General features: G+C 49.2%; 1 protein-coding gene across 4 annotated transcripts in view; it reads right to left on the minus strand.

The window, feature by feature from the left end:
- The window catches only part of CLSTN1 (calsyntenin 1), a 112,900-nt gene that overhangs the window by 18,692 nt on the left and 67,695 nt on the right, over positions 1-26,513 (minus strand). For all 4 annotated transcript variants that reach the window (XM_040326403.1, XM_040326401.1, XM_040326402.1 and 1 more), the window contains 5 exons: positions 26,253-26,402; positions 24,702-24,887; positions 20,371-20,619; positions 13,463-13,584; positions 1,473-1,635 (listed from right to left, as the gene is read on the minus strand). In XM_040326403.1, the coding sequence (XP_040182337.1) occupies positions 1,473-1,635; positions 13,463-13,584; positions 20,371-20,619; positions 24,702-24,887; positions 26,253-26,402 (870 nt within the window). The remainder of the gene's footprint in view (positions 1-1,472; positions 1,636-13,462; positions 13,585-20,370; positions 20,620-24,701; positions 24,888-26,252; positions 26,403-26,513) is intronic.

Genomic DNA, 26,513 nt, shown 5'->3' on the forward strand with positions numbered 1-26,513 from the left:
CACATCTCTGGATCACTTAATGGTTTGATATGTGGATCTGAGAGACGGCAACTGTGGTTTACATCATTTTTCAGAATTATGAATTGCCCGGGCGTGTGACAGGGTCACTTAATGGCCTACAGAGCCTGCTCACCTCTGGTTATAAGCCGATTGAGCATTTACCATATTGTCTGTAAGGCCCCTTTCACACGGGGTGGATCCGCTCAGCGGGAGATCGCTCGGTTGATGATAGGTCCCTCGCTGCTCACTGAGCAGAGAGGGACCTGTCAGAGCCCCGCTGATTTCTGTCTGTTTTCATCAGATCTCATCCGATCCAAGATGACAGGTGGGTGTCAGCGGACACATCTCTGCTGTCATTCGCCCGCCCATAGGAGTCAATGGATGGCCCTCTCCGATCTTCCTGAAAAAGGGACAGGTGGATTCAAGCAGGCTTATCGTGTGAAAGGGACCTTATGGAGCAAACACCAAGTCTCCCTACAGACTGATCAATAAGATGGTTAAAAAGGAGTTCCGCCGAAATTTTTTTTATTAAAAATCGGCAAGTACAAATACTGCAGCTGCTGACTTTTAAAATATGGATATTTACCTGTCCAGGGCACCGGCGATGTCGGTACCGGAAGCCGATCTGTCCCTCGGCTCTCAGGTGGAGGCGCCATCATCTAAAGTAAGGGAATCAGGAAGTGAAGCCTTGTGGCTTCACTTACTGGTTCCCTACTGTGCATGTGCGAGTCGCCCTGTGCAATCCCACTGGTCCTTGCCGTCTTCTGGGACCTGTGCGTCTCCCAGAAGACAGCGGGGTGGGGTGACAGACATAGCGTAGATCACTGCAGTGATCTATGCCCGGAAGTGGAAGCAAATACCTGATTATACAGGTCCCTTACTCCTGTCCCCTGAAAGGTGCCGAATGTGACACCGGAGGGGGGATTCCAAAAAGCGGAAGTTCCATTTTTGGGCGGAGCTCCGCTTTAAGCTAATGCTACAAAGTTGTTTGAGATAAACTAATATTCACAAGAGTCCATGCTAGCAGTCCATGACATGAATGGATAACTGTAATTTATGAGAACTAATTAAAGGTCAATCCCGCTGGCAGGGCAGAGGTGGACTGGAACCCCTGCGGTGTCTTGTATCTCTCCATGACTCACATTGTGAGATCTCCAAGCAGCAATTCATAGCAACACCATCTTCCCCCATCTGAACAAGTCTGTCTTACTCACAGCTAGACTCCAATTATGTGTTCACTCTACAAGATCTACATTTCCATCGGGGGAAGAAGCTGCAGAGAATGGAAATTCTGGACGCTGCTCTAAAATGGCCGCACCCGGGAGGAAAATTGTAATACATGTCTGCATTACCCAAGACATTGACAGACCTGGCAGAATCACATTACTTTATCTCATATGCTTTAATGTAACTGTTCTCTGCTTTCTAGTGTTCTGCATTTCATACAGGTCAGTGTATAACTCAACAATTACCTTGCCAGCAGGCGCCAACCACAAGCTGAGTCTCCAGACTGGTAGGATGCAGGGGGTAGTCCTCTGTCATTGTGGTGGGGTCGTAGGAAACCCCGTCCACATACAGCGTGATGGCAGGCAAGTCCACGGTCAATACATAATGATGCCACTCTTTGTCACACGCCTGGGGGGGAAACAAAACATGACATAAGCAAGTAAAACAGTTCTATATTGTCCACAAAAAAAAAAAACGATCATAAAAGCAAATACTAAAAAAATGTATATACTTCCTAAAAAGGCAGATTGCTCAGAAACCCCGGTGATCTGACGATATGGTTCCGGTTAACGAGCTGGTTTCTGTAAGGACTGCGCAGGCGCAATCCTTGCCGACGGAAATCTCCGATCCTCGGCCGGCATCCAGGGTGACGTGGAATTTGAGGAAAGTGGCCTTTTTAACATCCTCCAAACCACGGGGGATGTCAAGGAATGATCCTGGATGCCGGCCGAGGTTCGGAGATTTCCGTCGGCAAGGATTGCGCCTGCGCAGTCCTTACAGGAACCATCTCGTTAGGGGAACCTTAACGACAAGTCACCGGCACAAACTATAGTTAGGGAAAAGGGAATAGCCGCTCCAGGTGGGAACCCAGATGAATATCCTCCGTTGCAGACAACTCAGGTGCAGGCAACGCACTTAGCAAAGCAGGAACAAAGATTGTCTCTGGACAGCCGCACTCTGAAAAAATTGTAGCCTTTATTAAAAGAAGGACAGCACTACAAGTCACAGCAAAATAAAATAAAACCCGACTGCTGATGCGTTTCGCACTGAAACTAGTGCTTAGTCATAGAAATTTTTTATCTTTCAGCTCTGTCGCACTTTGAATGACAATTGCGCAGTTATGCAACACTCTACCCAATCTAAATGTTTATAATTTTCTTCCCACAAATAGAGCATTTTTTTTGGTGGCATTTGATCACCTCTGTGGTTTTAAATCTTTGCCCTATAAAAGAGCGACCATTTTGAAAAAGAAAAAACTGATGGGCGGCACTGATGAGGAGCTACTGACAGGCTTTTCTGAGTGGCACTTTGATGGGGCACTGACAGGCATTACTGATGGGGTACTGATTGGCACTTTTTTGGGCACTGTTCTGCATTTCATGGGCATTGACAGGCTTTATAGAGGGGCACAGGCTGGCATGTGATGGGCATTTATTGGCAGCTTATCAGCGCCCTTTGATTGGGGCTGAGCTGATAATCAATGTGCCAATTATCAGCACACAGTAACTCCACACAGTAATGCAAGGCTTTCTCCCTGGTGTGGAGTGTCGTGCTCGCCCCCTCCCTTGGACAACAGGAGAGTCAGGATTCTCTTTACGTTGCAGCTAGAGAAAGGAGCTGTGTGTTATTGGGCGTCCTGACTCTCCCGTAGTCCAAGGGAGGGGGCGAGCACGACACTCCACACCAGGGAGAAAGCCTTGCATTACTGTGTGGAGTTACAGACAGAAGAACAGGAAGTGAGGATTTCTCAGAAGAAATAAGGACATTTAAAAGCAAAATGGAAGGATGAGGTAAGAGGAGGAGGACTGCACTAAGGTAAAGGAAGCTATTTAGGGAAATAAAAATAAAAATTGTACCTTTACAACCCCTTTAAGTCACATCTGAAATTGTACTAGTGTGAACGGAACCTTTACAATTTTCCATCAAGCCTCACCCCAAGAAAAAATGATTGAAAGTACATATTAAATAGTACCTCACTATAGGTCATATCAATTCTAAATTGGCAAATACATTGGAAATTGATCTGAATAAAACAAATCAGCATCTGAATTTCTAAATGTAGAATAATATTTATTCCTACACTGGCAAGTAACAGTAAAGAGACCAGCCTGTTAAAATGTGCAACACCCAGCCTGCAACAGTGCGAGTCAATCCGAGTCTTCTCCTCCAATCAGCTCCTCCGGAAGGCAAGGTCACCTTGGCTTCAGCTCTGCGCCTCCCGAGGGGCCAGAGGATGACTTTCAGCATCCGTAAAAGCTGCAATAGCAATACTAGAAGCGGCTTGTCAGGACTATCTTGGCACGGACTAATTTGATTCATTTAGAAGGAACTGGTGGCTGCAAGGCCTTCATCAACCCCATTAACACAAGTGCGGAATTGTGCGACATTCCCAGTATTAAAGTGACAGAAAAAAGCCTCATAGCTCCGGTTAGAATTTTCTAGGAGAAATGCTTTTTTTCTTTTTCTATAGATTTTAAATGGAGAATTCCGTGCAATGCAAGAAAGGTGATGCACCATTATAGTAGAGATAAGATTTTGTCATCACAGTATACATGGAGCCATATTTATTTAAAGTGGGGGTTCACCCAAAAAATAATTTTTAACATTACATTCAGCCGAGTTGTTAGAATGACAATCGGCTGTTTTTTTTAAATCTCCTTGCCAAACATACCTCTATATATATATATATATATATATATATATATATATTCACCGCGGCTTCCGGGTATGGAATCTGCAGGACTGGGCGTTCCTAATTGATTGACATGCTTGCGACCGGCGCATACAGCGCGTCACGAGTTGCCGAAAGAAGCCAGACTGCGAGACGGCTCTATACGGCGCCTGCGCACCGACGTTCGGCTTCTTTCGGCAACTCGTGTGTTAAAAAAAAAAAAAAAGCACTTCCCACTAGCTTAGTAAAGCAGTTCTGATCATACAGGTTCAGGGATCAGAACTAACATACACACACAGTGGATATAGAAAAATTACCCCCCCCCCCCCCCCCCGTCTGAAATTAAGACACAGCTTTTGTTTTTTTTTCAGCTGAATATGCTAAAGCTATAACACCAAGTCATAAAAAAAAATAAAAAAAATAATCAAAAACCTAAATCACAGAGTTGGAAAAAGGATCACCCCCATCCTAAAAATGACTTGTAAACTCTAACAGGTGTAGCTAATCACCTTCTCAATGGCACACAAAGACATTTGACTCAACTGTGATCAGCTGTGGTAATTTTGATTAGCTCAGCATGAAAAGAGCTTTCCTGGAGCATTTCAGTTCCTGGTAGGGCAACTGAAGCAAACAATGAACAAGGCAAGGCACTGTCAACACACACACACACAGCTTTTTTTTTTTTTAAATGCAGACGGCTGTACCTGCACTGCTGGGTGAACGGTTTGTTTAGTACTGCATTGTAAGCGGAGGGAGGAGCAGGTCAGGACTCAGGAAGAAGCCTCCACCCATGCAGAGCTGTACAAGTTACTGTTGGCTCCCCCACTCTGCCCACATACAATTCGGAGCTTTGCTGGGTTTTAGCCCAGTACACCATACAGGGCTGAGACCAGTGGAGCTCCAAACTGTCGGCAGAGCAGGAGACAACAGTGACATGCTGTTACGGAACCATGAACCAGACGTACAACAAGAGATAAGTGAAAATAAGAAGGCTTTATTGAAAATCAAGCTGTAAAGCAAAAGTCCAACGGATGGTGAAACCAGAGGTCAGGAACCAGAAGGGTAGTCAGACGAAGCCAGGATCAGGAACCAGCAGGGAAGTCAGACGAGGCCAGGATCAGGAACCAGCAGGGAAGTCAGACGAAGCCAGGATCAGAACCAGAAGCAGCAGCAGTCTTAGAAGCATGTGCACACAGGGGGACCAAGCAAGGAACTGAAGTCACAGACCTCCTATATATGTGAGCCAGGTATCCAGCTCCTCCCAGTGGGAAGGAGGAGCCGCAGGGTGGGAGGCTACAAGAGACCTAGAAACCAAGATGGCCGCCAGCACATGTCAAACGAAGGAGACAGGAGAGAGGTAAGACCATGACAGTACCTCCCCCTCAAGGGCCCCTCCTCCGCGGTGCAAAAAACGGTTTCTGAGGGAAGCGTGCGTGGAAGGCTCGGAGCAAGGCAGGAGCATGGACATCTGCGGAGGGAACCCAGGAACGCTCCTCAGGACCATAACCACGCCAGTGGACCAAAAACTGCACCCGACCGCGGACCAGGCGTGAGTCCAGGATATTGCTCACCTCATACTCCTCGTGATTGCCCACTTGGACCGGACGAGGCCGAGGAACCGAGGAAGTGAAGCGATTGCACACCAGTGGCTTCAACAGGGAGACATGAAACACGTTGGAGATCCGCATGCCAGGTGGAAGCGCAAGGGCATAGGCTACCGGGTTTACCCTGCGAAGCACTCGGAAGGGACCAACAAAGCGAGGAGCCAGCTTGGGAGTGGGCACTCGAAGGTTGAGGTTGCGGGTGGACAACCATACACGGTCTCCGACCTGGTAGGAAGGAGCAGGCGCTCGTCTGCGATCAGCCTGGAGTTTCTGGCGCTGCGCAGAGACCTCAAGGGACCTCTGGATCTGTACCCAAGAAGCACGTAGAGCAGAAAGGTGATCCTCCACAGCCGGAATATCCTGGGGAGAGAATGCCTCCGGTAACACGGCAGGTTGGAACCCATAATTGGCCATGAAGGGAGACGTCCCAGAGGAAGAGTTCACAGCCGTGTTCCTGGCAAACTCAGCCCAAGGCAGGAGGTCAACCCAATTGTCCTGGTGATCGGAGACATAGCAACGAAGGAATTGCTCCAAGGCCTGATTGGATCGTTCTGCGGCCCCATTGGACTGAGGGTGGTAGGCCGAGGAGAAGGAGAGATGAATCCCCAACTGGGAGCAAAAGGCGCGCCAGAACCTGGACACAAACTGACTCCCCCGATCCGACACTACCTCTTTGGGCAAACCGTGCAACCGGAAGACCTCCCGGGCAAAAATCGTGGCCAACTCTTGTGCAGAGGGTAACTTCTTGAGAGGAACACAGTGGCACATTTTGGAAAACCGATCCACAATCATGAGAATGACCGTATGGCCTCGGGATGCAGGGAGGTCCACAATGAAATCCATCCCCAGGTGTGACCATGGGCGCTCCCCGGTGGCTATGGGTTGCAGCAGGCCCAACGGAAGGTGCCGAGGGGACTTACTTTGGGCACAAACGGAGCATGCCGCTACATATGCGGCGATGTCGGAACGTAGGGAAGGCCACCAGAACAGACGTGAAACAGCCCAGGACAGCTGATTCTTACCAGGATGCCCCGCGGTCTTGGAATTATGGTAGGTTCGCAACAACCGAGTGCGCAACTCCTCAGGCACAAAACATCTGCCGTTGGGTGTCCCAGAGGGAGCACCAGACTGAGCCGCCAAAATCTGCACACCAAGGGGAGAGGTCAGGCTGGTGCGAATGGCGGCCAGGATCTGATTCGGAGGTATGACCGAAGTCGGTATAGATTCCTCCCTGGACAGCTCGGAGTACTGCCGTGATAAGGCATCCGCCCTGATGTTCTTGGAACCAGGTAGGTAGGAGACCACGTAATTAAAACGTGACAAGAACAGAGCCCATCTGGCCTGACGTGGTGTCAATCTCTTGGCCTCAGAAAGGTAGGTCAGATTCTTGTGGTCCGTCAGGATGAGAACCGGAACCACCGAGCCCTCGAGCAAGTGCCTCCACTCTTTGAGAGCCTGCACTATGGCCAATAACTCCCTGTCACCAATCTGATAGTTGCACTCCGCGGGTGACAGTTTCCGGGAGTAAAACCCACAAGGAAGCAGCGGACCCTCTGGTGTCCTACGCTGAGACAGAAGGGCGCCTACTCCCGTCTCGGACGCGTCCACCTCGAGGACAAAGGGCAACCCAGGGTTGGGATGAGACAGAATCGGAGCTGACACAAAGGCGGATTTTAGGGCTTCAAAAGCCTGGATGGCCTCGAGCGGCCAGACCTGGGAATTACTGCCCTTCCTGGTCAGATCCGTGAGAGGCTTGGCCAGCATGGAGAAGTCCCTGATGAACTTCCGATAATAATTGGCGAAGCCCAAAAAACGCTGCAAGGAACGAAGACCACTGGGCTGAGGCCACTGTAAAACAGCCGAAACCTTCTCAGGATCCATGGAGAACCCCTCAGCGGAAATGATGTAACCTAGGAAGGTTACCTGGGATCGGTGAAATTCGCATTTCTCAAGCTTACCGAACAGCTTGTTCTCTCGTAACCGTTGCAACACTCGTTTGACATCCAGAATGTGGGCCTCCCTGGATTCAGAATATACCAAGATGTCATCCAAATAGACCACCACACACTGCTGCAACAGGTCACGGAAAACATCGTTGATGAATTCCTGAAAGACTGCGGGCGCATTGCACAACCCAAAGGGCATAACCAAGGATTCATAATGACCGGTCCTGGTGTTAAAGGCGGTCTTCCACTCATCGCCCGCCTTGATCCTTACCAGGTTATATGCCGCCCTCAGGTCGAGTTTGGTAAAGACCGTGGCCCCTTTAAGGCGATCGAACAGCTCGGAAATCAAGGGTATCGGGTAAGCGTTCTTGATCGTGATGCGATTGAGACCCCTGTAATCGATACAAGGCCTCAACTCACCGCCCTTCTTTTTCACAAAGAAAAATCCAGCCCCTGCCGGGGACGAGGATTTGCGAATGTGACCACGGGACAGCGCCTCCATCACGTACTCCTCCATGGCCTCATTCTCCGCAACCGACAGTGGATAGACCTTGCCGCGAGGAGGAACGGCACCAGGTTGTAACTCAATGGCACAATCATATGGGCGGTGCGGAGGTAGGGCAACTGCGCGTACCTTATCGAATACATCCCGGTACTCCTCGTATTCAGGAGGCAACAGAGAGTCCGAGGAAGTACACAGCAACTTGACAGACCCATGGATGCACTTAGCCCCACACTGTGGTGACCATGAGAGGATCTCGGCCGATCTCCAGTCAAAAGTCGGATTATGCTTCTGGAGCCAGGGGTACCCCAAGACCACCGAGTAGTGTGGAGACGAAATAACTTGGAAGCAGACCGACTCTCTGTGAGCGGCACCAATGGCTACCCCCACTGGAAGGGTCTCATGAGTCACGTGTGACGGTTGGAGGGGTCTGCCGTCTATCGCCTCTAGAGCCAGCGGGGAACCTCGAGCCTGTAGAGGAATGGAATTGGCGGCAGCGAACTCACTATCAATGAAAAAACCACCAGCACCAGAGTCCACCAACGCCTGGGTCGTCACCGAGCCCCCGACCCAGGAGAGGACAACAGTGATCAGTGGTTTATCAACACGGGAAACCGGGGACGAGGAGACTCCACCCAAGATCTGCCCCCGACAGGATCTCAGGTGCGAGCGTTTCCCGGACGGTTCGGACATGCCAACCGAAAATGCCCATCGAGACCACAGTACATGCATCGGCCCTCGCGTCTCCGGAGTACCCTCTCCCCCTCGGACAAGCGAGCAAACCCCAGCTGCGAGGGTTCACCCCCAGGCAAGTCAACACCAGGAGGCGTGGGAGGAGAGGGAGGCACGGGTGGGACAGCAAACGTAGGCGCCAAACTGTTAGGAGGCCTCCGCAGGCTCACCTTAAAGGAAGGTCTCTCCCTGAGTCTGGTGTCAATCAAAATCAGGAAAGAAATAAGAGCCTCGAGCTCCACTGGTAGATCCTTAGCTGCAACCTCATCCTTCAAGGCATCCGAGAGACCATGAGAGAAAGCAGCGACCAGGGCCTCATTATTCCAACCTACCTCTGCTGCCAGGGTACGAAACTCAATGGCGTATTCGGCTACGGATCGTGAACCCTGTCTGACGGACATAAGGAGCTTCGCAGCAGAGGCGGCGCGAGCCGGCACATCGAATACCTTCCGAAGAGAAGCAACAAAACCGGAAAACTCGGCAACCACCGGATTGTTGTTCTCCCATAAAGGACTGGCCCAGGCCAAGGCCTTGTCCGAGAGCAGCGAGATCAAGAACCCCACCTTTGATCTCTCAGTGGGAAAGGCATGTGGCAGCAACTCGAAATAAATGCCCACTTGGTTAAGGAAACCTCGGCACTGAGTTGGCTCTCCCCCAAATCGCTGTGGAAGGGGGGCAGAACCGGACATACCCCGAAACACCGCAGGCGCAACAACAGGTGTCGAGGTAGACTCTGGCGCAACAGTCGGATCGGCCGTAGGAGCGGGCCCAGGAGCGACGACCGACCCATCGGCAACGGAAGCGAAATGAGCCGTGCGTTCAAGCAGGGTCTGCAACGCCACGGCGAACTGACTCATCAGGGACTCCAGCTGAACAAGTCTGGCAACCAGCGTGGGTAGCGAGGATGGCTCTGTACCGTCAAAATTCATGGCTTGGTCCTAATGTTACGGAACCATGAACCAGACGTACAACAAGAGATAAGTGAAAATAAGAAGGCTTTATTGAAAATCAAGCTGTAAAGCAAAAGTCCAACGGATGGTGAAACCAGAGGTCAGGAACCAGAAGGGTAGTCAGACGAAGCCAGGATCAGGAACCAGCAGGGAAGTCAGACGAGGCCAGGATCAGGAACCAGCAGGGAAGTCAGACGAAGCCAGGATCAGAACCAGAAGCAGCAGCAGTCTTAGAAGCATGTGCACACAGGGGGACCAAGCAAGGAACTGAAGTCACAGACCTCCTATATATGTGAGCCAGGTATCCAGCTCCTCCCAGTGGGAAGGAGGAGCCGCAGGGTGGGAGGCTACAAGAGACCTAGAAACCAAGATGGCCGCCAGCACATGTCAAACGAAGGAGACAGGAGAGAGGTAAGACCATGACACATGCATAGCCTTTCTCAACCAGGGTACTACGGCAACCCCTGACAAACTCAGGCGGCGACCCAGGGTGTCCCTGCACCCCAGTTGAGAAGGGTTGCTCCACAGAAATAAAGATGGGGCTAAGCAGGCCGTGTGCACCAACATTATATTATAATATATATATACACACACACACACACACACACACACATATATATATATATATACACACACATACATATATACATACACACACACACACACACACACACACACACATTTACAATCTATATACCAGTGGTCACTAACCCTGTCCTCAGGGTCCACTAACAGGCCAGGTTTGCAAGATAACTGAAACACATCACAGGTGATATCATTTTCTCCTCCGTGATTGCAGTATTCTAGTCTGCATCTCCCCAAGGTAATACATAAAATCTGGCCTGTTAGTGGGTCCTGAGGACATGGTTGATGACCACTGCTACATACCACCAAGTACAGATTCTTACCAAAACACATAGGCAAAAAACAGAGTCAACTCTAATTTGTCCTTTAACTTTAAATATATTTTTCTTATTTTAATAAAAGTGCCCCTCCTTTAGGCAAACACCCAAGTATTATAAGCTGAGGGATGTTGGCAGAAATCTTTTATGGCTCGGAAGAAAAGACAATAATGTGCACTTTGGTTTGCTGGTACATTTAATTGAAACTAAAAAAGGTGAGAAGGCTGCAATTACAAACAATTGTTGTGTTAAAGGACTTTGAAAAAAAAAAAAAAAGACGTAATTAAATCCAATCTTGTAAGATCCTTTTACACATTGAATGGGTCAGGCTGCGAATGAACAGCCCCTCTCTGCTTTCCAAATGGTAACAAAGCGACCATTGAACTGCCACAAGATTCCCACAGCAGCAACCCAAGCTCTGCGACACGACGACGAGCCTGCGAGTGCTTGCTGCGTCCCACACCTCCCACAGCAATCTGCTCTACAGTACAGACCCAACGTTCCTCTCTAATCTGAAAAACGGCGAGGCCTTGGAACCTTCCCACAAGCAACACTACAAACAGAAGTCAGGAAAAGCTCTAAGCCCTCTAAAATCACAACATCAGACCTATTAATGCTGTATGTAGAGGGTCCAAGTGTCCCTCAGTAGAAAAACAGAAGATTTAAAACCCAACTAGCTTTCGTCACTACAAGTGGAACCTTGGATTGCTAGTAACGCGGTTAACGAGCGTTTTCGCAATACGAGTGCTGTATTTGAAAAAATCCTAACTCGGTTTGCGAGTGTTGTCTCCCAAAACAAACCAGATTCAGGCAAAGCGGTGTGCAGTACCGCGTTTGGCCTGAGGTGGGGGGGCGCCAGTGCCGAGCTGAACGTCGCCGATCGCAGCAGTTCAGAAAGACACGGAAATACTCAGTTTCCGGGTCTTTCCGAGGTGTCCTCTGGCCTTTCCGTTCATTTCCGAGGATCTCCGCCTCCCCACCTCTGGCCGCATGCAGTATTGCAAGCCATTGAAGTCAATGCGGAACAAATTATTTTCGTTTCCATTGACTTCAATGGGGAAACTCGCTTTGATATGCAAGTACTTTGGATTACGAGCATTCTCCTGGAACGGATTATGCTCGGAATCCGAGGTTCAACTGTATATGCAGAACATAAAATCCCTAGCTGGAGTACATTCTTATTAGGGACCATGTGACACTACTGGTCCTTTCACTAGTGGCAACTCCCACATAAAGGATAGCTAAGATACCAGAATAATCACCTATTGCTACCGAGCTGCTTTCCCCCATGCCTGGAACAATGAGGAAAGATCTGAACAAATTAATGGGGTGGGAAACTACATAGCAAATGAGGTTCAATGTAGAAAAATGTAAAATAATTCATTTGGGTGGCAAAAATATGAAGGCAATCTATACAGTGGGGGGGGGGGGGGTAGAACTTCTGGGGGAATCGGGGATGGAAAAGGACCTGGTGTCCCTAGTAGATGATAGGCTGAGCAATGGCATGCAAGCTGCTGCTAACAAAGCAAACAGAATATTGGCATTAAAAAGGGGGATTAACTCCAGAGATAAAAGGATAATTCTCCCGCTCTACAAGACTCTGGTCCGGCCGCACCTGGAGTATGCCGTCCAGTTCTGGGCACCAGTCCTCAGGAAGGATGTACTGGAAATGGTGAGCGTTCAAAGAAGGACAACAAAACTAATAAAGGATCTGGAGGATATTAGTTATGAGGAAAGGTTGCGAGCACTGAACTTGTTCTCTCTGGAGAAGAGACGCTTGAGAAGGGATATGATTTCAATTTACAAATACCGTACTGGTGACCCCACAATAGGGATAAAACTTTTCTACGTAAGCAAATTTATTAAGACACGTGGCCATTCACTAAAATTAGAAGAGAAGAGGTTTAACCTTAAACTGCGTAGAAGGTTCTTTACTGTAAGAGCGGCCAGGATGTGGAATTCCCTTCCACAGGTGGTGGTCTCAGCGGGGAAATAAGATAATATTAGATAAGCACCTGAACAACCACAACATACAGGGATATACAATGTAATACTGACACACATAGGTTGGACTTGTCTTTTTTTAACCTCACCTATGTAACTATACGAAAACCATGAAGCTGTGTGGGACTTAAAGCGGAGTTCCGCCGAAAAAAATAAATAAATTAAAAGTCAGCAGCTACAAATACTGCAGCTGCTGACTTTCAATATATGGACACCTACCTGTCCAGGGTGCCCGTGGTGTCGGCTCCCGCGTGGAGGTGCCGCCATCTTCGGTAAGGGAATCAGGAAGTGAAGCCTTGCGACTTTACTATCTGGTTCTCCTACTGCGCATGTGCGAGTCGCGCTGCGCAATCAAACTGGTCCCTGCTGTCTTCTGGGACCTGTGTGTCTCCAAGAAGACAGCGGGGGGGGGGGGGCGGCGGACATGGCATAGATCGCCGCGGATACTGCGATGATCTATGCCCGGAAGTGGGAGAAAATACCTGGATTACACAGGTATCTGCTCCCCCTGAAAGGTGGCAAATGTGATACCCGAGGGGGAGGGGGGTTAATAATAATAGCCATATAGATCTGTCTTTAGGCCTGAGGATCCCACGTATATAAAGTTAAAATATACTTTTGTTCATGTAGGGTCTGATTTATTGCCTCTCCACCTGTAATATCCTGGCATTAGTGGACCAACGCGTTTCTGCCGCTATCACAGCAGACTGGAAATGAAGCAGATGCTTTGAGACGATTCCATCTGGCACAAGCACATTCAGTAAACTTCTCATCAAAGGAATATATGACCACCAGCGAAAATGTGAAAACAAAAAACACCTTGGAAAACCATATGGTAAATCTAAGCTTCAGAAGACTGGTGATCCACGTGTACATATCCATAGGAGCGCCACAACAATAGCGCACAGGACATCCATCACTGACCTGATTCAGCTTCCAGTGAAATTCAGCAGGCTTGTAAGTCTTCTCCTCGGAGGGCTCCTGACGGAACAAGAAGCCCACTTTGCAGTTGTGGATGTACATGGAGTAGTGGTGACGGTTCATGTCTACAAACAGAGCAGAGTCACACAGTAAGCCAGGAGGCAAAGACAAGGAAACACTTAGACCAGTGGTCATCACCCCCTGTCCTCAGGACCCACTAACAGGCCAGGTTTTATGGATTACCTTGGGGAGATGCAGACTAGAATGCTGCAATCACTGAGCAGCAAATGATATCACCTGTGATGTATTTCAGTTATCTTGCAAACCTGGCCTGTTAGTGGGCCCTGAGGACAGGGTTGATGACCACTGCCTTAGATAATAGCAGCACTTGCATTATAAGGTAAAATATTGGGATAGCTTTAGATAGAGAGGTGTCAGAAGACCAAGGGGCAAACCTTACCCCTGCCCATCAGGTCTAGAAAAATGCACATTTAAAATTTGAAGTGAAGCAAGACTTTTCTTTTATTTCTCTCTTTAGCAAAGCACATAGTACAGTACAAGAGAAAGTAGTCTGCCTAACATGGCAGAATCATATCACTCATAAAAAGGTACATAAAAAGAGCAATGAAAAAAACAATCAGGTACCACCGTGATATCTTGGTCATCTCTTAAAGTGTGTGTGTAAAGCATTGTTTCTCAATTCCAGTCCTCAGGCCCCCCCAACAGGTCAGGTTGTCAGGATTTCCATTATTTTGCACAGGTGATTTGATCAGTTTCACTGCCTTAGTAATCACCACAGCCTTTTCATCTGAGGGAAATCCTGAAAACCTGACCTGTTGGGGGGGCCTGAGGACTGGAATTGAGAAACACTGGTGTAAAGGAACATGTTTTTTTTATCTTCATGCACTGTATGCATGAAGATAAAAAACCTTCTGTGTGAAGCAGCGCACCCAATACTTACCTGAGCCCCCTCTCGATCCATGAGAGCCTTGCCTCTCTGGGGACTCACACTCCTAATTGGCTTTTGGCAGCAGCGGGAGCCATTGCACTTCGTAAGTGCTGCCCATGCATTCCAATGGGCAGGGGCGGTTTGCGAGTGGTATATACGCACCGCTCCCAAACCGCCCCAAAGACTTTTTCCAACGACCTGCAAGCGCACCGCCCCAGTGAGAAAGCACTCGGGCTTTCACACTGGGGCTGCAGCAGAGGCAGTTTTCAGGTGCCATTTTATAAACGCCTGAAAACTGCCCCACCCTGTGAAAGGGGTCTTAGAATGGAGAAACATATCATCATGGGTTATGGGTTGCCCCCAATAAATTTGAGAACCTCTGGGGTCCATAGCTGGATACCCCAAGTTTAACCACTTCATACCCCGCCCATAGTAATATGACGTCCGCAGGAGGGATCTCCCATCCTGGGCGGGCGTCACATGATGTCCTGGGCTTCCGGCGTCACTCGGTAGCCGGTTCGCATGCCTGGCGGCTGCGATGTCCGCCGGGCGCCCGCGATTGCCGGATAACAGAGGAGGGATGTGGATCTGTGTGTGAAAACACACAGAGCCACGTCCTGTCAGGAGGTGTGTTCCCAGTACAGAGGAACACTGATCGGTCTCCTCCCCTTGAGTCCCCTCCCCCTACAGTTAGAATCACTCCCTAGGTAACACAATTAACCCCTTCCTCGCTGCCTAGTGTTAACCCCTTCCCTGCCAGTGACATTTACACAGTAATCAATGCATTTTTATAGCACAGATTGCAGTATAAATGTGAATGGTCCCGAAATAGTGTCAAAAGTGTCCGATGTGTCCACCGCAATGTCACAGTCATGATAAAAATTGATGATCGCCGCCATTACTAGTAAAAAAATAAAATAAAAATGCCATAAACCTATCCCCTATTTTATAGACACTATACATTTTGAGCAAACCAGACAATATACGCTTATTGCGATTTATTTCTTTAACCAAAAATATGTGGAAGAATACGTATCGGCCGAAACTGAGGAAACTTTTAATTTTTTTTAATTGGAATATTTATTATAGCAAAAAGTAAAAAAATACTGTTTTTGTTCTTCAAACTTGTCACTCTTCTTTTGTTTATAGTGCAAAAAATAAGAACCGCAGAGGTGATAAAATACCACCAAAAGAAAGCTCTATTTGTGGGGAAAAAAATGACAGTGTAGTATGACCGCGTAATTGTCATTCAAAGTGCGACAGCGCTGAAAAAAAATATTCAAAGCCAGCAGCTACAAATACTGCAGCGGCTGACTTTTAATAAATGTACACTTCCCGAAGCCAAGCAATCGCTCGTCTCTCGGCTGCCCCCACCGCCATCCTTGGTGAGGTGATCAGGAAATGAAGCGTTGCGGCTTCACTTTGCGGTTCCCTACTGCGCATGCGCGAATCTCGCTGCGTGTCCTAACTGGTCCCCACTATCTTCTGGGACCTGTGTGTTTCCCAGAAGACAGCGGTAGGGGGGGGGGGGTGGCGTGACTACCGCGGGAGTCTATGCCCGGAAGTGGGTGCAAATACTATACAGGTATCTGCACCCCCCTCCCCCCTGAAAGGTGCCAAATGTGACAGCGGAGGGGGGGAGGGTTCCGAAAAGCGGAGGTTCCATTTTTGTGTGGACCTCCGCTTTATTCATTGCATGTACTGTGGATTGTTGTTGGTATGAGCCATATATAAAGATTGGAAAAAATAAATAAAAAAAACACACAGAATGAAGCTGGCTTTTTTCTTTCATTTTAAAACTGAAGACGTTGTAGATAGCAGCCCATTGGTTGCCATGCACAGCTGCTCCAGATTGTCGGCTCGCGTTAAAAAAAAATAAAAAAAAATCACCCCAATGAATGCCATTTAACTAGAGCGGCTTCCTCTAAATAGGTTCCAAGTGGCTTCCTGTGAAAAAGGCTTTTTCCTGCTTGAAAATGCCGTGAATATATAAAACCCGAAGTGTTAACCAATTAACGGCCATTGATTCTTACAGCTCGGTGTACAGTGCACTGTGAGGACAGAGGTGAAAAGCTCTTGACATTGAGAAGAGATACAATCACTTCCCTCGTACACAACAGATCCTTCTATGTTCCCTAATGACATGCTGCCGATCAATGCCTCCTCTGTGCTTGTGTAGAAACAAAAACATTTTCTAAAGACTTCGTCTCTTCTTCTCAGTAAAATGCAGTTTTGTTTGGAACCGAAGATAATCATCAAACCCGCGGGTCACTTTCCATCGCTGGTTCTGTTTCTGCATCTCACATTTGGACTTTATCGCTACTCAGTTAATGAGCCGACAAATGAATACAGGTCTTCTTTAGTTATACTGCAGCTCCTTTAACCACTTCAGCCCCTAAAAAGTTTGTTTAAAAAAAAAAAACATAACATACTTGCCTCCTCTGTGTGGCCCTGATCCTCCTCTTCTGGGGGTCCCTCAGCGGTGCTCGCGGCTCCTCCTCGCAATAGATAACCCTCCCTGGGAAGTTCTCTCCCAAGAGGATTACCTTGTTGGCACGCTCCCGTGTCATACACTCGGCGTACATAGCCGCTGAGTGTATGACTTGGGCCACCCCTGGCGGCCACGTCATTGGATTTGATTGACAGCAGTGGGAGCCAATGGCTGCGCTGCTATCAATTTATCCAGTGAGTGGCCGAGAAGCCGCGGGGAGAACAACGCGGGATCTCGCCCACGGAATTTCGGGGGTTAAGGTAAGTGCAAGGTGTGCATAGGATGCATTATGGTGAAAAAACACAAGGCTTTACAACTGGCTCCTCCTCTTCACGAGTGCCCGGTTGAAGAGACGCTCTCCTTTGGGGCGCCCGTGCGGGTGCGCTCCTGCGTACATTGGCACAGACAGTAGGACACTGCCCCCGCCCCAAGTCATTGGATATGATTGACAGCAGCGGGAGCCAATGGCTGTGCTGCTATCAATCTATCCAATCAGGACCCGAGACAGCGGCTGAAGCTGGTGTGTTTGTCCCCATCACTGGAAAGACTGGGTTCAGGTAAGTAAAGGGGGGGGGGGGGTGGCTGCTACATCACAGGATATTTTTCGCCTTAATGCATAGAATGCATTAGGCTGGGCTCACAGCAGGGGTCCAGGGCGTCATGGTTCACCATAGTATAACTGCGGCGGCTGATCGGCAAGTGATTAAAGTGGTTTTAAACCTCAGACATGAAATATGAGCAAAGCATATTCCCTCTATAGTGTGTACTTGTCTCAGTCCATAGCACCAAGTGTTATTTCCGTCTGCTGCTTCCTTTCTCTGATATCAGTATGAGTCACTTCTGACTAAGGATGAGCTCCAGCGTGTTCGCATAGTACATGTGCAGAGCCCGCCAGGAAGTCTGCACGGCGCACGATCTCTGCAGCCGAGCATCGGGAAATGTCTCCCTGGCTGTGATTAGCACAGCGCCGTGCAGACTTCCTGGCGGACTCTGCACGTGTACTATGCGAACACGCTGGAGCTCATCCTTACTTCTGACAAGTTTTCCTGACACCAAGAGAAAAAATGGTGACGGGGAGGAACCTCCAGCTGATTGACAGCCTCAGCTTTGTTCCTGTGAGCTGTGTAAAGAGGGGTGGGTCCCTTTCCTCCAATCAGAGATCTCCTCACTGGGCTCTGTAGTGTGAGACTTCAGCTCTCCACCCTCTTTTTTGTGTATTCATTGGACCACTTGTTCAGATCGAACATCTTGCTCAGGTCAAATATTTTTTTTTTTTTTAATACAAAAAAAGAAAAAACAAACACAAGCCCCATAGCCAATCCTTTAGAGCCGGTTCACACTGGGGCGACTCGTCAGGTGGCTCAGCCGCCTGACGAGTCGCGTCCCATTCAATGCAATGGAACCGTTCTAATAGGAGCGACGCAAGTCGCTCAGACTTAGAAAAAGGTTCTTGCACGACTTCGGGGGCGGCTCGGGGCGACCTGCATTGACTTCTATGCAGAAGACGTTTTGCAAATCGCCTCTGAAGTAGTCTTCACGACGACTTGCAGAGTCACCCCCGAAGTCGTGCCGCGGAAGTGTGAACCGACTCTTAGTATAGTTCTAGTGTTGCTTGTGAGGACTGGAATTGGTAAGACTTCAAGGGGAGGCAATAGATACTCTCATCAAGCCAGATAGGCAATGTCCGGGTGAAATGGCTTTAATCACCACCAGTATTCCACCATGTGAGTTCTGTATTCACAATCAGGCCAAGTCAGCAAAATGCAGAGCTACAGGCAAGGCCGCACACTGCTCCACTTCAACAAGCCCCCAACACAGCCGAGGAGTGGTGGACCATCTTCATTATGTGGAGTGATAGGAGGAGCACGTCATGCGTCATTGAGGATTATTGGCAGGTTTAAGGTCATTGTGATAATGAATGTATGCAATATGTTGGGCTCTGATGCTCTTTACAGGTCATGGAAAATGGAAATCAATACTGGCTTTATGGTACATTGATATTTTGAAGCTGAAGTCTATTTACACTGATTGACCAATGTAATGTTATTAGAACAGGTGATAAAATAAAAACCAACAAACTACAAAGACTGTGTTTAATAATAATAGCATGTTAATAATATAGGAGAAATAACGGACATGCTGAGCTAGGACCTGCAGTCCTCCAGCAACATTTATGCTTTGTATCCGACAATTACTGTTCATAAAGTTTAATGGGGATCTAAAGGCTCCCTCAATCAGCTCTCATTGGAGTTTCTCTCCAAGGCTCCCTACACAAGAGTTTCTTAAAAACTGACATATTTAACCACTTAAGCCCCGGACCATTTTGTTGCTAAATGCCCAGGCCAGGTTTTGCGATTTGGCACTGCGTCGCTTTAACAGATAATTGCGTGGTCGTGCGACGTGGCTCCTAAACAAAATTGGCGTCCTTTTATTTCCACACAAATAGAGCTTTCTTTTGGTGGTATTTGATTACCTCTATGGTTTTTATTTTTTGCGCTATAAACAAAAATAGAGCGACAATTTTAAAAAAAATGCAATATTTTTTACTTTTTGCTATAATAAATTTCCCCCAAAAACATATATAAAAACATTTTTTTTCCTCAGTTTAGATACGTATTCTTCTACCTATTTTTGGTAAAAAAAAAAAAAATCGCAATAAGCGTTTATAGATTGTTTTGCGCAAAATTTATAGCGTTTACAAAATAGGGGATAGTTTTATTGCATTTTTTTTTTTTTACTACTAATGGCGGCGATCAGCGATTTTTTTCGTGACTGCGACATTATGGCGGACGCTTCGGACAATTTTGACACATTTTTGGGACCATTGTCATTTTCACAGCAAAAAATGCATTTAAATTGTATTGTTTATTGTGAAAATGACAGTTGCAGTTTGGGAGTTAACCACAGGGGGCGCTGTAGGAGTTGGGGTTCACCTAGTGTGAGTTTACAACTGATGGGGGGTGTGGCTGTAGGACTGACGTCATCGATTGAGTCTCCCTATAAAAGGGATCACACGATCGATGCAGCCGCCACAGTGAAGCACGGGGGAAGCCGTGTTTACATACGGCTCTCCCCGTTCTTCAGCTCCAGGGAGCGACCGCGACGGGGCGGCTATAAACGAATAGCCGCGCCGTCGTCCCGGATCTCTCCCCGCGGGTTACCGACCGCCGCATGTACCGGGGGGGTCCCGATCGGACCCCCGACCAACGGAAAGGCGGGGACGTACAGGTACGCCCATATGCCTGTACGTGCCATTCTGTGAACGTACATGTACATGCGGCGGGCGTTAACCAGTTAACATTCATCCTGCATTTCCTCATTCACATACTGCCAGGGCTATAAATGAAACCACTTAGCAGGGACTACCAAATTACTGTAGCAAGTTATCATCTGTTTATCTTTTGGAATAAGAGATCCCATGCCTGCATATAGCCGGGGTAGAACTAGCATGTGAGCCGAGGTGCCCCTTACCTGTTTTATCAGAATTGCACATAATGGTTTCCTTCTCTCGGCCACCGGGTCCGTGTCTCATCCAAACAGAGATCACAAAGGGATCTTTAAGATCAGCAGTCACAACGCCTTCGGGGATCTTCACTGCCTGGGTGCCGTTAAATTCAAAAACTTGGTCGCTGTCGTGGCCATTATCGGTCGAGAGCCCCACGGTCCAGTTGGTGGCGCTACTGGGAGACGGGAGCAGTTCAACGGTGTTTGCAGTAGTACCTAGATACAAGCACAAGGACAGTGGTCAGAAAAGCCCAGAATCGTGTCAGAAAGGATTTTTTCTTTATGTTCTTCTGTGGTGTGGGCAACAACGGACCCTGGAAAATCAGCATAGATGTCTCATCCAAGAGTCCCTGAGAAATATTAGAGAAGTTCATGTGGTTTAACTCTCTACCAATAACTGAAATATCACTTTTAATTCCTTAATAGGATTTTTGTACTCATCGTAAAATCAATTTCTCTGAGTTCATGGACGGACACAGCAGCCTTTGACCTTAGGGTTATATCCGCTTCCTTCAGGAGAGTGATAAACTAAGGTCAAAGGCTGCTGTGCCCGTCCATGAACGGAAGAGAAACTTTATTTTTACACTTGTATCCATGTTGTTTTAACATTTAAATGATAAGTTCACCCTTTGTAACATGATACACACGTATTCGGGGTGTAACATGTTACTGTTGCAGAAACCGCCCCCCCCCCTTCCCGATCCTCAGTTGTAACAGAAGGCCAGGATCTTCCCCCCGTCACTATTTAAAAAAACTGCGGCTGTTCGGGGCTCCGCCCACCCATCCGCATCATTCATTGACAGAGTTTTGTGAATGGAAGAACTACAAGTACCAATAGCATACTATGCGGCTGTCGGCTTGTAGTTATCAATGAACTACCAGGACACGAATGAACGCTCTAGGTAGTTAATTGATGCTTCCTGCCATCGTGTAACTGCCTGCCCATACGAGGTACAAGCACACAGCTTACACTGACAGTCTGCAGAAGCCTTGCATTGCACCCATGATCTGCTTTGATTGCAGATCTAATGCTTTCCGGGCCCCTAGTAAAAAATAAATAAAAATGTTTACCTGCCAAAAGATGTGCATTTATTATTATTAATTTTATTTTTTACAAAGGTGAACTTATCCTTTAATGCAGACCTTGTATCAGAAAGGGAAAGCTGATTGCAGTATTCTTTGTAGACACATTCCACTCCATGTAAAAACGCCACATTAATTATTATAAAAAAAAAGGGGGGGGGATACAACTTAATAACTTAATACCCTAACTTCCACCCATGGCATCTAGGCAAAGGTTAAATCGCAGGCCTACTGGCCAGATCCTGCGAAAATAGAGTGTTCCAAAAGCTCACTACAATACACTTCAGCACACCATGGGAGCATCTTTTGGCAAGATTTGCGATACTCCACTTTCCCGGGATCTCACCACATGGCCCGTGTCGTCACCCTCACCTAGACATTGTAGGCAGAAGCTGGGGTGGTAAATATATACATTTATTTTTTTCTAATGTTTGAAAAAATTGTTTGGCGTTTCTATGGATCAATTGGACTACATTTTTATGACCATTCACACCTCTGCTCTGCATTAACGCACATTACAAGCAATGACGTACCACATTTACAGCACAACTAACATTTTGGCAACGCACTACCAAATATGATGCAGTACACTGCCCTGGCAAGATTGCAGCTTTGGAACCTATTCAAATCAATAGGCTGGCTCAGGGCCGGGACAAAAGGTGGGCAAGGGACAAAAGGTGGGCAAGGAGGGGCAGCAAGGCTGGGACAAGAGATAGGCAGGAGGGGCAGCCAGGCCAAAATAAGGGGTGGGCAGGAAGGCCGGGACAAGGGGTGGGCAGGAGGAGCAGCCAGGCCGGGACAAGGGGTGGGCAGGAGGGGCAGGCAGGCCAGGACAAGGGGTGAGCAGGAGGAGCAGACAGGCCGGGACAAGGGGTGGGCAGGAGGAGCAGACAGGCCGGGACAAGGGGTGGGCAGGAGGGGAAGCCAGGCCGGGACAAGGGGTGGGCAGGAGGGGAAGCCAGGCCGGGACAAGGGGTGGGCAGGAGGGGAAGCCAGGCCGGGACAAGGGGTGGGCAGGAGGGGAAGCCAGGCCGGGACAAGGGGTGGGCAGGAGGGGAAGCCAGGCCGGGACAAGGGGTGGGCAGGAGGGGAAGCCAGGCCGGGACAAGGGGTGGGCAGGAGGGGAAGCCAGGCCGGGACAAGGGGTGGGCAGGAGGGGAAGCCAGGCCGGGACAAGGGGTGGGCAGGAGGGGAAGCCAGGCCGGGACAAGGGGTGGGCAGGAGGAGCAGCCAGGCCGGGACAAGGGGTGGGCAGGAGGAGCAGCCAGGCCGGGACAAGGGGTGGGCAGGAGGAGCAGCCAGGCCGGGACAAGGGGTGGGCAGGAGGAGCAGCCAGGCCGGGACAAGGGGTGGGCAGGAGGAGCAGCCAGGCCGGGACAAGGGGTGGGCAGGAGGAGCAGCCAGGCCGGGACAAGGGGTGGGCAGGAGGAGCAGCCAGGCCGGGACAAGGGGTGGGCAGGAGGAGCAGCCAGGCCGGGACAAGGGGTGGGCAGGAGGGGCAGGCAGGCCGGGACAAGGGGTGAGCAGGAGGAGCAGACAGGCCGGGACAAGGGGTGGGCAGGAGGAGCAGACAGGCCAGCACAAGGGGTGGGCAGGAGGGGAAGCCAGGCCAAGGGGTGGGCAGGAGGGGAAGCCAGGCCGGGACAAGGGGTGGGCAGGAGGGGAAGCCAGGCCGGGACAAGGGGTGGGCAGGAGGGGAAGCCAGGCCGGGACAAGGGGTGGGCAGGAGGAGCAGCCAGGCCGGGACAAGGGGTGGGCAGGAGGAGCAGCCAGGCCGGAACAAGGGGTGGGCAGGAGGAGCAGCCAGGCCGGGACAAGGGGGTGGGCAGGAGGAGCAGCCAGGCCGGGACAAGGGGTGGGCAGGAGGAGCAGCCAGGCCGGGACAAGGGGTGCGCAGTAGGAGCAGCCAGGCCGGGACAAGGGGTGGGCAGGAGGAGCAGCCAGGCCGGGACAAGGGGTGGGCAGGAGGAGCAGCCAGGCCGGGACAAGGGGTGGGCAGGAGGAGCAGCCAGGCCGGGACAAGGGGTGGGCAGGAGGAGCAGCCAGGCCGGGACAAGGGGTGGGCAGGAGGAGCAGCCAGGCCGGGACAAGGGGTGGGCAGAAGGAGCAGCCAGGCCGGGACAAGGGGTGGGCAGAAGGAGCAGCCAGGCCGGGACAAGGGGTGGGCAGGAGGAGCAGCCAGGCCGGGACAAGGGGTGGGCAGGAGGAGCAGCCAGGCCGGGACAAGGGGTGGGCAGGAGGAGCAGCCAGGCCGGGACAAGGGGTGGGCAGGAGAGGAAGCTGCCCCTGGCTCAGGGCCAACCATGAGCAGCCAGAGAAAGTCACCAAATGGGTGCAGGGCGGTACACCCATTCTATGTCATGCATTAGCAATGGGGGAGGGGGTGCAGTTCCCCATCCGTGACCTGGGTGATGAATGAACCTGTCCCAGTACTGGGCTTGCTTAGCCCAACACATGTTAATATGCAATGCAAAGCATGGTAACGAGTTAAACACGCAGCAATGAATTGCTCTGGTCGAAATGGTCCATTAAAGTGGTTGTAAACCGCGTTATACCACTTTTACCTCCAGGTAAGCCTATAATAAGGCTTACCTGTAGGTATTGTAAATATCTCCTAAACCTGTACAGTTTAGGAGATATTTACCATATATACGATTGCGTCATCGGTGCATGCGCTGTGAAGAAACGGACCTCTGTGCCACTTCACTAGCAAGTGCCGTGACTGACGCCTCCTGCACGCATGCGCAGGAGTAAAGTCACAGGACTTCAGCCAGTCACAGAGCCGGATTCCGCGGCCTCGGAAGGAAGAGGGGCAAAGATGGATGCGGCCACCATCGGGGACATTGCGGGCTTCCTTTGCAGGTAAGTGCCACATAATGTGCTAGTATGAGATGCATAGTAGCCCATTATTCTTTTACCTTGCAGGGGAAAAAAATAACCAAAACCCATCAGGGTTTACTGCCTCTAATACTAAACCAAATAATGTGCATGTTATTATAGCTGTAAATAAAATTATTTGGTGGGGGGGAGATGGGAAATAAGGGAACTCTCAGTATATGTCATCAGCCCACAAAGTGATCGTTTCATGTAACATCTCTCCATCATGCCTCTTGCTGGATTACGTACTGATCATGTCCAATCTCTGCAGCGTGAATGACCTCTGCTATGGGGTTCATCTAATACAAGGACACCAGATGGCAGCTTCAGACTCTTACCGCATAGTCTGTGGATAGACTTCTCAGAGTACGTGTCTCTGTCACAGCCTTTGCCGATGTGGCTGGTTTCCAACTGCACCGTTGCTTGAATTGACGTGATTGGTTCATCGCAGGTCTCCAGATGCATGCCAGGGAATAATGCCAGGGACCCAGTGCCAGGCTCATACTCCACTCTCTTACTGTAGCCTGTATATTTCACAAAAGAAGAGGGCAGCAAGTCATCGTAACCTTAAAACTGGTCAACTGCAGGAATTTGTTATTCCAACACATTACACAAGAAAGATGATGTTTATTTTGCTTACATTGTGCCTTCCAAACACACTGATATGCCATGCAATCCAATCCCAATGGATAATTAGACTGCATCTGATTAAAACTAGGGTTGTCCCGATACCACTTTTTTAGGACCGAGTACAAGTACCGATACTTTTTTTCAAGTACTCGCCGATACCGAATACCGATACTTTTTTTTAAATGTGTCCCCAAATGCAGCCATGTCTCCCCACAGATGCAGCCATGTCCCCCCACAGATGCAGCCATGTCCCCCCACAGATGCAGCCATGTCCCCCCACAGATGCAGCCATGATCCCCCATATCCAGCCATGTCCCCCCATATCCAGCCATGCCCCCCCCCATATCCAGCTATTCCCCCCCCCCCATAGTCAAGCCATGTCCCCCCCATATCCAGCCATGTCCCCCCCATATCCAGCCATGTCCCCCCCATATCCAGCCATGTCCCCCCCATATGCAGCCATGTCCCCCCCATATGCAGCCATGTCCCCCTCCATATGCAGCCATGTCCCCCTCCATATGCAGCCATGTCCCCCTCCATATGCAGCCATGTCCCCCTCCATATGCAGCCATGTCCCCCTCCATATGCAGCCATGTCCCCCTCCATATCGGATGAGGCATCGGGGGCATTTGTGGGAGTACAAGTACTCTCGCAAATACTCGGAGTCGGTCCCGATACTAGTATCGGTATCGGGACAACCCTAATTAAAACAATATGACACATGCAGTTATAGGACATTTGGACTTAAAATGGGGGGCATGAGAAATCCAGAATTGTACAATCACAAAGTAAAGTGTGTATCCAGCTTCACCGCTCCATAGCAGCCTGCGAGATCCCATACACTGCTGTGAGAACCCATGTGCCTGCCTGGTACGCAGTCAAAACTATTTGTAGAAAGTGAAGGTGGCGACACATCCAGGGAATAAAATCAACCCTTTTTATTGAATATCCAATAAAAGATGAAACATGACAAACACAAGGTCCACAGATGCTCAGTAGATACGTTTCACACGCCCGTGCTTATTCATTACAATACAAGTAAGCACGGGAGTGCGAAACGCGTTTACTGAGCATCTGTGGACCTTGTGTTTGTCACGTTTCATCTTTTAATGAACATTCAATAAAAAGGGTTGATTTTATTCCCTGGGTGTGTCGCCTTCTTCACTCTATCCAGCTTCATGTGTTTGAATCAATGGGTTGCGCCCCGATAACACAGAACCCGACAGAGAAAGCACGTCGGAGGACGGATAATTCCTCACCTTGCCAGCTTGCTTTGCATGTTGGTTTAATGCTGATTTTGACCAGAATGTCCTCTGTGGCCCTTTTCTTCCCGCAGTCGTAGGCGGTCACTGTAAGCTTGTACTGGCGCTCTTTACCGTAATTCAGCTTCTCTGTATTCTTGATGTAACCTGAAACATTAAGGCAAAACGGCATCATCTTACCATCCATTAAAGTGGTGTGTATATATATATATATATATATATATATATATATATATATATATATATATATATATAGCA

This window comes from Rana temporaria, chromosome 10, assembly GCF_905171775.1.
Source record: "Rana temporaria chromosome 10, aRanTem1.1, whole genome shotgun sequence".
Taxonomy (NCBI): Eukaryota; Metazoa; Chordata; class Amphibia; order Anura; family Ranidae; genus Rana; species Rana temporaria.